Here is a 13,476-nt window from a genome sequence, read left to right as displayed (position 1 = left end):
ATGCAGTTGCTCTGCTTTGGTCTTCAGTCAAATTGTTGATTTCAATGACTTTGTATTCTCCGGTGCCTTTCAGTGGGCAAAGAAAAGGCTGATGTGGATGCCTGAGCCCCTTCTGTCACTGCACGTCAGCTGTGTCATCCTGGGATTACAGCTGGCACTGTTCTTTCTGCAGGCGATAAGATCAGAAGAGCAAAAAGTTGTTGTTCAAGCCTCTGATCCCTCTGGCCAGATGTTTGTTTGTTCACTCTTTCTGTCTGTGTGTGTGTGCATGTAAGAAAGAGAGAGAAAGACAGAGGAACAGAGAGAGGGGTAGGAAGGGAGGGAGGCAGGAAAGAGAATATATGGTAACAAGCCCACTTGACCAGGAAAACTGAAGCAGAACTAACCCAGGAGAGAAATGTAACAATATTAATGCCTGGGAGTTCACTGTGCTGTGCTGTCTAGCAGCATTCCTGCTTCTCAGCAATCTATTAGCCTGATTCTCCACCTGAGAAATATTTCTGCATCTTTCTCAGTGCTACATTATACAGCTGTGTTATATATATCATCAGATGACTGAACCAATAATAATTCATCTTACTCCAACAAAGGAGAAATCTATCAGAAATTTTTGACGATACTGCATATGCTTGGTACCTGGGCATTCATACAACCATGGACCAGTGGAGACAGAAACGAGAGCAGCTCACAGTATTGGGACATTCAGAGAGTTAGGACAGCTGTGCTTACATAAGCAGCAACCATATACTTCAGCCTGGAATTGTTAGCGAGACCAACCTGTCAGGCTATAGCTACATCTCTTGGTATGTAACTACTCTTCCTGGAAAATAGGCATGGTGATGATTTTAAGAAGAAGAATGCTAGATATCAAAGAGATACAAGAAAAGGAAAACATGTCTTGGATCCCTCTGTGAACGCAGTATACCTGTTTTGTACTATAGTGCCTCACAGACAAGGACTCAGAGGCCTGTAGTTAGCACAAGAAAGTTATCCCAATATTTAGGGAAATCCTTCAGTTCAGGGGCCTTACGTAGGATGTGAGAAGGGTGAAAATAACTAGGAAAAGATGCATCAGTGCCCTATAGATACTACATCTTGGCACACTTTAAGTCATCATTCTGGTTTAGACCAAGCCCAGCACTGGGAAAATGCAAAGCTCATCACTTTTGGAGTTACACTGCATGCTATACTCCAACTATCAACAGTTACCACGACTTTTCATAAGCATTCACTCTGTGTTGCAGTAATTTCACTTCCAAGGTATCCTAGCCTGTAGGACTAAGGCTAAGAGTAAAGAACTGAGATCAAGGATCAAGATCATTAGCAGAGAAAGAATCAGAAAAATGGAGAAAAATTAGAGATGCCACTGAACAGCATGGATGATGTTCTGTTTTGTTTTAAATTTCAGCTGAGCAATGTGCTTACAATATGGCAGAGTAAATTTTATGAAATTCCAGCTGGAGAAGGAGTGGCAGTATTTCCACATGATCATGTCTCCCTGGATAAATTAATGAAAGAAAAAAGAAGGCATTTGTTTTCCTATGGAGTAATACAAATGTAATAACTGTAGACATGATATAAACACACACAACTCATGTGATCTCATGTTTCAGGCTACAAACTAAACCTGAGAGTAAGATAAAATATTTTAGGAGGATTTTTTTTGTGCAAATTTTTGTTGTTGCCATGGCGTATTCAACTATCATCTGCTGAAGCTTTGGCCACTTGACTGCTGTCCAACTCAAGAAGTTGATTAGATAGACAAATTGCGAGGCTCTGGGAAGACAGAATGGAAACCATTCCAAATCCGGGACCTTTGAACAGCAGTGTCATTTTGACCATTATGGCAAATTTTCTGATATATTTGGTATTCACCCACGGATTGGACATAATGGACATCTAGTTTGATTCAGAAGGATATAAGAAGGATGCTATGCCAATTCAACTAACAGCATGCAGCAATATAACACATATCTCTGTTCCATTGGTCTGCACTGACCAAAAAGTTTTCTTCAAATGTGTCAGTATTTTCTTTATCTGGACTATAACCAAGAGAAAGTACTTCAGCTAACTGAAAACTAGCTTTGCCTCTGTGGCATGTATTTACACGTTAGAATGACTTTATATGCGACTCTTATGCAGCATCAATAGAGACAGAATAGAATGCTTCTTACTACTTCTCCCCTCTTTCCCATAGCTGAAGGACTCTCTGTGGGATCCTAGCTGGGAATTAGACCATCCTGTCTAATTGCATGAAGATATTATTCTGTATGTACGCTGCCTCACGTAAACTCTGCCTTCTCCTTTCAATCCCACTGCTGTTGAGTAACACCAAGCTATGCATCCCACCTAGTTAGCTTACATTCTTTCATAAAAAAAACATGCATCTCCCTCTTGCTTAATGTCAAGCTGACAGAAATGCCAGTGCTTGATAGCTTATCGCTCACATGAGGTGACTATTCAGTATTTGGTGAAGGCAAGACTATGCATCTCACACAGACTGACTGACTGCAGCATGTTATAAGAGCCTGGATAAACTCTGAGAAATGAAACCTGGGCAGAGAGGAAGAGCCCCAGGAGTTGCTCTATAATTACTTTGTTCTTTTTCCTGTGTCCGTCCTCTCCTCTGTCCTGAAGGAGAGAATTCAGGAGCCAGACAAGCACTGGCAGTGCTGCCATGCAACTCCTTGGGTGCAAGGGCAAAGTGGAAGCTAACCACAGCCTCACACCTCTGTGGGAAGGCAAATCATGAAGTCCATAGAAGTGAAACTGTGAATGTAGTGAAAACATTTGCATAACTTTTTTCTCGTGTCACATCTATCCTACCATCCAGTATGGATGCACACACATTAACATGGGTGTTTTTGCACAAATTCCAAAGTACATCTGTCTGTTGGTGATTTAATATGTATAGGTTTATATCTTAGTGGATACAGAGGACCAAATCTGAGTGTTCATACCATGTAGCCATATTTATCTGTTTTCCAGCCTTATAAATATATTATAGATGTTATGGCCCTGCAGTGACAGGCTACAATCAGCTTTTGATTTCATCAACTTGTCATGCTTTAATCATCCCTCTTGGCAGATCTTTCAACATACGTTACAATACTGCCTTCAGAATGTGCTTCTCCAATGCTGTTTTATTAACCCTGTCTTTTTATACGTTTTAGGCTCATTATGAAATGCGGTAAATCTGTCAAAGGCACTTAACATGCCATCTCCAATTCATACTGATAGGAAGCATCTGAGGGCTCATTTAAGTCCCACAAAATGAGTACAATATGAAAAATCAAAAGCCACAAACAAGTGTATGACAAGAACACCGGGGATCACATTCAAGCCACAAGGCTAATCAAAATTTAGAGCTCTTGTTCTTAACTCATTACTCACTCACAGGTGCATTTGGTTAGGAAAATATTAAGACCCCACTGGGATCTGGCAATACCACGGAGAAATCCCTTCAGCTTGCACATCAAATGATAGGACTTATTAATGACTCCAAGTGGTCATGTACCAGATTCACGTGTCTCTTCATGGAGACAACTGGATTTGGTCAAGCCAAGTATTTTTACCTTGGTTTCCATACCAGTGAGAAGATAATAGCCCCTAGGCTGGAGAAGGGAGCAGAGAGTTAAAGGGGCACAAGAAGGCAGAAACTTGGATTGGGGGGGGGCAGCGTATGGAAAGAAGGAGGAAGGAGGAGATGCCCATGATCACTCTGAAGGAGACAGAGAGGATTTTGGGGGAAAGAAGAGCCAGACTCTGCAAAGCCCAGAGAATTGCCTACTTCCTCTAATAGGGATCATCTCCTGAACATTTGGGAATCACTGATGTAGTAGAGCATGAGCTGTGAAGAGGTATTGTGCAGAGATCAGCACAAACTTAGAAAGCAAGAACGTTTTGCAGTAACTGATGTATCCCAGTTAGTTCTGCTTTTGAATTTTCCTTGGTAAGGTCCCATTCAGCATTAGACTCAGCATTACTGAGATAATGAGAACTAATAACCACAATATTTGTAAATCATTTCCAATATAGGAGCAAATATTAGCTGAAGAAAGGATAAGGAATCTTCTCTTAAATTCTCCAGTGATGTTACTATTTGATCATCCAAAGCTATCTTCTCCTTCTTAGCTAAGGGCCTAAAGATGCCTTAATTTATTATAAATTAAATAAAGCAAAGTTAGGAGAGATAACATACCATATTAGGTTAATTTATATAGTTAGAAAATACAGACAAGCTTTCGGGAACACAAGACCTTAAAGAAAGCTTCTAACTAAAATTCAAGAAAAAGAAAATGCCATTGATAAAAAAACCTATGAAAACTTACATATCCAGAAGCAAAACTGCTTCTTTCCGATTGTATTGGACTAACTCATAAAAGATTATCCATCTTCAGGAATCCTGCCTTGCTTATAGTCTAAGACTGTCGCAACTATAATACAGTATTCCTCCACAATTAAGGCACACTGATTTCCTGGAAGATTAGTGTTATCTGCATTTCACAAATAGAAGAGTTAAGTTGCCCTAGCTCAGATGGTCAATCAGTGGCAAAACACAGAGCAAAGAGAAGCTGGCCCTGTCCCCTGCTTTACTCTTGGGAGACTTACTGTCTCCCTATATTCAGCATAAAGCCAATGTGACTAACCCAAGCCAATGTGTGCAAAGAATCTGGATGTAACCTTGTGAAATCTCCTACTTCAAGGACAAGATGGGGACTAATATATAAAAATCAGCAGTCATGGCTGGGAGCTGTTTTCTACAGCTCCCTCTATACTTTGTATCAGACAAATCCCTGACAAATTGTCTTTAACAACTACAACAACCACTGCATTATCTGAGGAAATTCCTCATCGTAACAAGCTCTTGTGTGTTTTGTGTAATTCCTTTACAAATAACCTTGAGCCTTGTGCATGTCCTCTTAATATCTCAGGAGAGGATCTCACTTTCTCCTCCCCTCTTCCTCTGCTGCCTGCCTGCCTTCCCCCAACCTCCTTCCCTCCCCCGCCCCCCAATTATCTCTTGCCGTCTTCTGGGTGGTTATGTTTAATCTCAGGATTAGGCAGAAGCCTGCAGTTTGCCTTGAACAGCTTATCAGCTTCCAAGAGACATTTACAGGGAGAGAAAGACTCCAGTTTTGATAGCAGTAATTGTATTTAGCTTGTAAGATACAAGGCTATTTATCTCATGTCTGGGAAATCACAGAGGGAGAAAAAGAAAACGTTGCTGATAAAAACTAAATAGAGCCAAAAAGAATGAAGAAAAGAAAAGAAACAACGCCCTCCTCAAAGTCACTCAAGCAGAGGGATGAGGTGGGAAATGGACTTTACTGAACAAAAAGATCTTGCCACTTGTGGAAGGAGATTGGAAATATCAAGGGAAGGTGATAAATGACTGCGAGTAGGACAAGAAATGACCTGTTTCAGTAGTCAGAATTCTGTAAAACCAAGAGAATTTGATTTGTGGCGATGTATATAGGCATTTTTAGAGGTGCTAAGTATCAACACTCCATTTAAAGACTACAGGAGCTGTGGACATCCAGCATTTCTGAAAATGAAGTCAATTGCTGTTTTTTAAATAAACTTACAACTTCACCCATCTCTGGACGGAAAGCGTCAATACAATACTTATTTAAATCCATCCCTGCCCCCCCATTCCTTGCTTATTAAATGTCCTTTCCAGTCCACATTTGCAGTATTCAGTCCCTCTCCCAAAATACAGCTTAATGCTATTCTGGAATCCCCAAAAGCCCTGTAAAATGCCTGAAGCTGACCCAATTCAAATTCTGCCTACTGTATTACTGCATTTCTAAAACTCCTGCAATAGCTTTGGGTAGGTATTAAAGAAGAAAATAGGATCCAGACATTTTGAACCTTATTAGGCTGTAACCAAAACTCTGGTTTAGCATCTTGGAAAGAGCAAAAAAGCAGGACAGAGATAGCACTCATCCTGTTGAGAGAAAAATACTTGTCACTTTGTTGAAGTGTCTAATGTTCTTCAATAGCAGTACCGTACAGAAATACACATTTCAATTTGCATCCTGTAAGTCACAGAACACATTTAACAGGAGAAAGATAAAATGGAACCATGTACATGTCAATTGTATCGAAGGGGATGATCAACATATTGTACTTGTTTCAATCACCACCGTACCTTCCGTAAAGTTAAAACAGGTAAGACAGGTTCACAGTATCTATTAAGTCAATATACCGATACTGCATATATAATTTCAGCTGTCCCCAAACTACTTTCTTAGAAAATCTTCTGCAAAATGAGAGGAGATAAGGTCAAAAATATTTTAGAAAAACTTCCTTTAGAAAACATTCCTTCTAGAGCTCATGTGTCATCACCTTTCATTTAAAGAAAACTCCGTAACCTTTGCCAAACATCCTCTGTCACTGTGGGAAGTGGACAAAAGGGGGGACAAAGGGGACAAGGGACTAGCTGATGGGCAATGGGACACTGCTAGAAAACTTCTTGAAAGAAGCATGTAGGAAACCCGCCAGCATCCTTCCCTGTCTAACATCACTTCCCTAGCACTAACCAAGTGATTCCAGATCTTTCCACCAAGTAAATGAAAAATGTCTTACAGCAAGAGAAATGTTGTGCCTTTCACAGTTTAGATAGGTGGGACAATCAAGACCACTACTATTTTAATCAGTGTTTCTGGAAAGCATTTTCCTGATGCAGGTGGGAAAGAATGATTTTGCCTCACACAGACTACTAAAGATGTAGTTTACTCTGAACCGACATAAACCAGCCTTGCTGATAAAGGAAGTCATCTTATCTTTCCCTGTCTTCTGGCTGATCATTTCCACTCCTATATGGCTTCTTCTCCTGCACCAGTTACCTGGTGAATGGTACTGGTGAAGTGATACAGCTGAATAGAAAATGAGAGGGTAAAAAACAGACAGAATTTTGACTATTTAGACAACATGAGTATGAGAAGGAGCAATGAAAGAATGGGTTCCTCTACCCAGCTCGAGTTGTAATCTATGTTAAGATGTGTTACATCAGCATTTTGTCTGAATCGGGGCATGCCTCTGAAGCATACCTCCCAACTCTCTCCGCCTGCTACACTTTAGTTCATATATGGAAACGCTCCCAGGGAGTACAAACTGGATTCCTTTCCAATAAAACTGAACTAGAAGATGTGCTCCAACTGTTCAGGGACATCCAGTCCTTGGGACTAGACAGGAACTAGACTGAAGAAAAACCTTAGCATAGACATCAGGGCCTCAGAACCAACCTTTTGTTTTATAGATATGCTCTTATTGGGCCACAGTACCTGCTCAAGCAGTCATAAAGTCCCTGGAGTCCTGCTGTAGACAGCCAACTGTCCAGCTTCCTAAAATCCAACTTCCTCACAAATGTGTACTTAAGAGGGTGAATGAAGGAGGGGAACAGAGAAAAAGATCTTTTTCCTTTTATTCAGTGCCAATAGAGCTGCAAATTAATGTTATTTGAGAGGGCATGGACTCCTAAAAGAAGGCTGAGAGATGACAAAGGGGAAAAATATAAAATCTGTATTGGGTGGATGAACTAATGCATCCTGATAATGGTCTAGTTGTTTAATGCTGTCCCATTTCTTATTTTTAAAAAGCATTTACAAAATCCAGGCTACAGTTCTCTTGCTAAAGCCTGTGTTTCTTTAAATGACAGCCTCTTCCTGCCTCTCACCTCCCCTCCTTCAATCTTCTCCTTTAAAATATTACTCCAATTAGACTTTATTTTGGTGTCATTGACACTTTCTTGCTTTGCAGCTCCTCTTCACCTATTTTTCTTTCCTTTTCTACTGCAGGAAATGCAGTCAGTGCATGGATGAATGAGCAGGTAGATGAGGCTTGTTTCAGTGTACACTCCAAGTTTGGCAAGACACTAAGCGTCTCTTCACAAGCAAAGATGGTTGTAGAGAGAAAGAAATCTCCCGCCTAAGAATTAAAGAAAAACTAGAACTGAGGTATCCCAGTTCTATGTCAATACAGGAGATTTGTTTTTAACTCTTCTGAGAATTGCTGGCTCCTTCCCAAACACCAGGATTCATAATTTAAGTCCTTCTGATCCTCCTGTACAGTGACTCAAATTTGATGGGGTTTACTGTACTCTGAAACAAAAGCATGTCAGAGGTTTCCTCTACCTGAACTAGCTTTCCTATCTTGCCCATTCTTGGTCCAAAATGACTCCTTATTCATCACTAAAAAGATTAATTTAGAGAAATCTCTCAGAAACAAGAAAAAAAGCAAGAAAGTAACAGTGACCAAGTACAGTCTGTTATTGGGAGTATACACCAAAAGGTGCAGACACATGAGAGAACAGAAAGGAGGCAGTCATGGAAAACTGCACTTCAGGGCATAGAAATTCATGTTTTTGCTATCAAAAGGTACATACCCTGAGAAATAAATTATGATGATCTACTTCATGAATTAAGCATCAAGCAGCTGGCTATCAATAGAGTCTATGGGTAAAGCCCATCTCCCTGTTGTAAACTTAAAAGAGAGGAGAAAGGGCAAAACTAATGCAATACTGATTGTAAATGGCTCAATGGTTTTGGCTGAACTGAGTCATGACAGCTGCATGGCTGATAGCTGCCCCAGTCCACTCATACTGCTATTTGCTGTTTCCCATTTCTCAGGATCTTTGTCTCAAATCTCTGCACTGGGCCACTGTTTGGAGTCCTATTGTTCAGTAAGAAACTTTAGCAGGGTTGGAATGGTACAAACAGTGAGAGATCATCTCTAATGACTGGGATTATTCCCATCCCAAAATTCAGCCAACCTTAGCTTCAAGTTAATTCCCTCCTTTACAGTTTACCTCTAACCCTTTTCCTCATAAGAAAGCATAAAGCCCATGTTGCAAGTGACTGAGATGTAATTGGATGTTATAAAAAACAAAATGTCAGTGCCTGAATTGTAGGTTTGCTGCTTTTCTGTTTTCCTTCCACTTCCTCATCTTTTATATGAAGTTGCAAAAATACATCTTTGGAGTCTTTCAATCCCATTGGGCTTGTTTCGTTTAATTTCAACTAGACTGAAGACTTTGTTTTAAGGAAAGCCAATATTCTTTCTCTTTGCTCGTTTAATGAACGTTGCAGTTTTATTTGTACTTTAAATTGTGCAAGTTTGTATGAGTTTGATGTATAGTCCTTCAACAGCTAATAAAACTCAAGAGAGAGCATGGAAATGCCATTCAGAATGCAGCCCTTCTGCCTGAAGATTGCATCACATGTGATGATGAACACCATACTTCAGCTATTTTGTCAGAATTGCAAACATTAGGCTGCAGTACTGTGCAGGAAATTAAGTACATGTGAAATTGTTTATATTATAGACAATATAGCATGCACAAACAGGTGCTATGAATATGCTGATATGTTGTTTTTAAATATTATGAGCAACTGCCTTTTCCTGAAATGAAGTGACGCTACAGGTAAAATACAGGATTCCTTGGCTATTTTTACACAAGTTTGATATGAATTGCTGTTTTAGCAGTCTCCATCCCAAACAAGCTAGATTGTTCTGGGACAACTATACCCCATAAAACCCAACCACAAGGCTTGTTCCAAAGCTGAAACTCTGCTGAACACTAGCTTGGCCTTGTACCCTGTACAAGAAACACTAGTGCATACTTGGTCCGTGGCATACAGTGAAAGACAACAGAATTATTCATTTCAAAAGCTCCTGTTTGGTCTTCTTTTAAACCACTGGTTTTCCAGACAATAGAACTAAAAAGGCTTGTTTTTCTGTAGTTATTGGCTTCCCTCATTGAAGCTTTTCCCAAAGTTGAGACATTTGTACTACCTCTTTGCTATATGGATATTTCAGTATTTAACATGAATTGAGATCAAGACACAGTCCCTTCCTCTGGGAGGTCTGGAACACCACACTTCTCCATCGGTTATTTTCACTAACCATGTTGGATATTTATTTTTTTAGACTGTGGCCCCCTCCAACAAATTTGGCTAAAAACTGCTAGGAGGCTTGAAAGTGACTGGAAAGAATTAGGGAGACGCAAGCGCACACACACAAAGTGTGATCCCATTAGCCTTATTTTTACAGGGACAAGCTGAAACCACATCTACAAATAGCCAGAAACTGAAATACATGTTTGGAAAGGAAAAGGTGTCTGGAATATAAACATGTCCTTTTCCCTTGGGGTACAACTGCATATTCTCAGTACCAGCTCAGAATGTAAGATTAATGGTGATTCTTTAAAACCATACATCTTCTACTGAAAACACGGGAATGTCTTTAGCCGAGACAGAAGCAGAGGGTACTGATGTATTCTCTGAGTGAGATTTATTTTTCCTTTTAAAAAAAACTCTAAAGCAACGAGCTGAATATTTTGTTTCTTTACACCTGGGACTTACTACAGTAAGTAATGCAAGAAGGAGATTTATTCATGGGGCTTTTACTGACTATAATTGGCTGCCAACTGAATCAGAGGTATTTTACCACAAAATGGTTGATGCAAGGAGCAGAATAAAATACTCAGTTTAGGCCTCCCCTAGTCATCCTACCCTCTCCAGCCAATGGACAGCAGAGCTAAATCTAATTCAGCTTGTCTGTCATTGCTTTCTTAGAAAGCAATTACTTCACAGAAATAATGATAATTATTAAAATGTACTCTTTTGCACATACAGCACCAAAACATTGACAGAATGCCATGCCATATATGAGGTAGAGAGCACCATAGGACAGACTGCTCCCATGAAGAACTTTCTTGGGCACTTTCTGACTGGGTAGAAGTGATGAAATTAGCCCCTAAGATGTAATTTATTAGTGTCTGAGGAAAACAATCAAGTGTAACAGTGGATATTTCTCATAATCTGAGGATAAGCAGCTCATGGGAAACTCCTACAAAATTAGCAAATTGCCTCATGTTTATGAGAGAATTCTTCCTTCCTCTATCACAGGTCAGTTACATGTAACCTAGGAAGGAAGAACTGGGAGCTGCACAGCCTTAATACTGGGGACCAACAAGATCATCATGGTTTGATCTTGACAATGAAATGTGAAGATGAAGAATGTAGTTATCTTTGGAATACTCTCCTTGTCCTCCTCCTGCCTTGAGTAACCATCCACATTACCAAGCCTCAGCTATCTTATGCACTGTCAGCACCACATACAGAAATCTCTTTTTCACTTGGAATGAGTTTGACCTTCTAAAATAGTGACATATTAAGATCATGTGGTTGTGACTTGCCAATTGTGGGATAACACATGAGGCAGTGATACAAGAGCCACTTGTTCACTATCCCTGGTGGACTTTGGGTTATGATTTCCAAAGAGAAACTGAACTGCTCCACTGTGTTTTGGCCTACAGTCAACTAACAGTTGATGGCTTTTAGCCGGATTTTGTGTCAAGCTTTATACCTGCAAACCTAAAAGAGAATGAAATTCAGGTGATGAAAAATTATGAGGCAAACACAAGGTCCATTCAAATGCTTGCAACAATCTGCCACATTCCTCATACTTCAAGTCTGTATGTATATAGGCTGCATCTTGAGGATGGCTAGAGCCACCTTTCCTTTTCATAAGGACTGTTCAAAACTTTGCTCACCTAAGTAGTTAAAAAATATCACAAGTAGCAAAACTAAGTTTGTTGTTGTGTAACTCTGTGACTCTCTGCAGAAGCAGGATTCACTTAGAGACCTCTGACATAGTAGGATTTATGTGTGTCATATCACACAGTCTGCATGCTCTACTGTTCCTATATAAAGGAGATACTGGATCCATTACTGTGTTTTTCAACAGACAGATGATGCACTACTAGGCAGGTCAATTTACTGTTGAGATGAATCAACAAAGATTTATATAGTACTCAGTGTTTTATGGATTAGTTGTTGTTAAACCTTATTTTGATGATATGGATAGATAAAAATAAAGAGAAAAAAGCACATACCTGTTGGGTAATGTTCATTCACTGGCCAGCTGTCGACCTGAAGTGTGGCATTGCCACCATTCCTGGTAAAGCGCACCACGTGGTATTTGCCATCATTTACAGGAGTGCTTTCCTCTTTAATAGAGATGTCCACTGTGCCAATATTGAAGACTACACCAATCTTGCCTTGTTCCTGAAATGAAAGAAACAAGAAACAACCGCTTCTAAAATGTTGCCTCTGAGGAGAATGCTCTTGGCCTATAAAACTCTAGTGGGTATTTGTGCTGGTAGATGGCACTCAAGAATACACCGAAGCATCATTTTTGTGTTGTGTCAGGATGCATTTCATTGGCTCTGCTTCAATGCAAATATTGTTTTTTGCACTCTTCTTTACAGCAACCACCTGAGCACAGTGACTCATTTGCTTCCTCAAAACATCACAGAGGACAACTGAGAAATCAAGCTATAAAACCAAAGAGATTGGGATAAATAATTATTTGGGAAACAACTCTACTGATCAGTAGTCACTTGTTAACTGCCAGCTGAAAGGCAGCCACAGGCAGGCTGTGTCCAAACAACTGTTTCACAAGCAAAAAACCAGAACCAAACAGACAGCCCCCACCTCAAAACAAATAACTATGCGTTCCAGCAAGGCGAACTCAGAAGAACGAAAGAGTTAGAAGGAAGCAAAAATCTAATTGTCCAGCTTTGATTTGGCCACTTGAAGGAAGCTAACTGCTCCTAAACCAAATGGAAAGCACATCAGACTTCTGAAGAACAGGAGTAGCTGCAGTCTCTTACTTTTCCACATCTCACCCCAAGCAATGCCACACCACTAAGCAGACCCCTATAGCGTTTTCCCTAAATGTTCCACCAGTTACTGACAGAAAGGGAAGAGCAGGCAAAGCCAGTTATACCAGCCACAGTTCTTCCTGCTCCTCCTCCCATACAGTTTTCTATCCAAGCAATGGCCGAATTCAATGACTTGTAAAATTGTAAAAATGACTTGTAAAAAGCTTGCAAAATACATATTCAAAGTATATTCAGGTTAGACATCCACATTTATTAATGCTGATTTAAAGGGTACCTATTCAATACATGTTAATCACAATTAACTAGAATGCATCTTCAAGTCCTCAACAAGAAAAGGTACAGTATGCTAGTATCAAGGTTTATGAAGCCATAGTAGGCATACTGCACAGACTCAAATCTGGTGCAGATAGGCTGAACTAAAATGTGTCATGTAGGAAAACAGGACATTTGCTAGTCATCCATCCTATAAAATCAGCACTGGCCTTGTTAACAGTTTCAACAGAGAAATCAAGGATGAAAAATAACAGAGACTGAATGGTTGTCTCATATCCACATATTGCCCCTTCAAGACAGAACTGATGCATACCAAAGGGGGCAGGAGGTAGTTTCATTGTTGCTATTACCTTACATGTCTGCTTGGTGGACAGAGAGGGCATCATCTTCCAGGGCTGTTACTTGGACTTCACTACATTCACTTCAGCAACTCTCAGCAACAAGAAGAAAACCTCTCTCTGGTACCTGAGGGTCATCTCAGATTCCTCTCCCGGATTTACTCATGTCTG

The 13,476-nt window shown here is 40.1% G+C and overlaps 1 protein-coding gene across 1 annotated transcript in view; it reads right to left on the bottom strand.

The window, feature by feature from the left end:
* LOC106482900 (neurexin-3-beta) overlaps window positions 1-13,476 on the bottom strand; it is a 374,181-nt gene that overhangs the window by 126,314 nt on the left and 234,391 nt on the right. The window contains exon 3 of the mRNA XM_013940616.2: window positions 11,903-12,074. Within this exon, the coding sequence (XP_013796070.1) occupies window positions 11,903-12,074 (172 nt within the window). The remainder of the gene's footprint in view (window positions 1-11,902; window positions 12,075-13,476) is intronic.

Source organism: Apteryx mantelli, chromosome 4 (genome assembly GCF_036417845.1).
Source record: "Apteryx mantelli isolate bAptMan1 chromosome 4, bAptMan1.hap1, whole genome shotgun sequence".
In the NCBI taxonomy this organism is placed as follows: domain Eukaryota; kingdom Metazoa; phylum Chordata; class Aves; order Apterygiformes; family Apterygidae; genus Apteryx; species Apteryx mantelli.
This window is presented reverse-complemented; position numbering and strand designations above follow the sequence as displayed.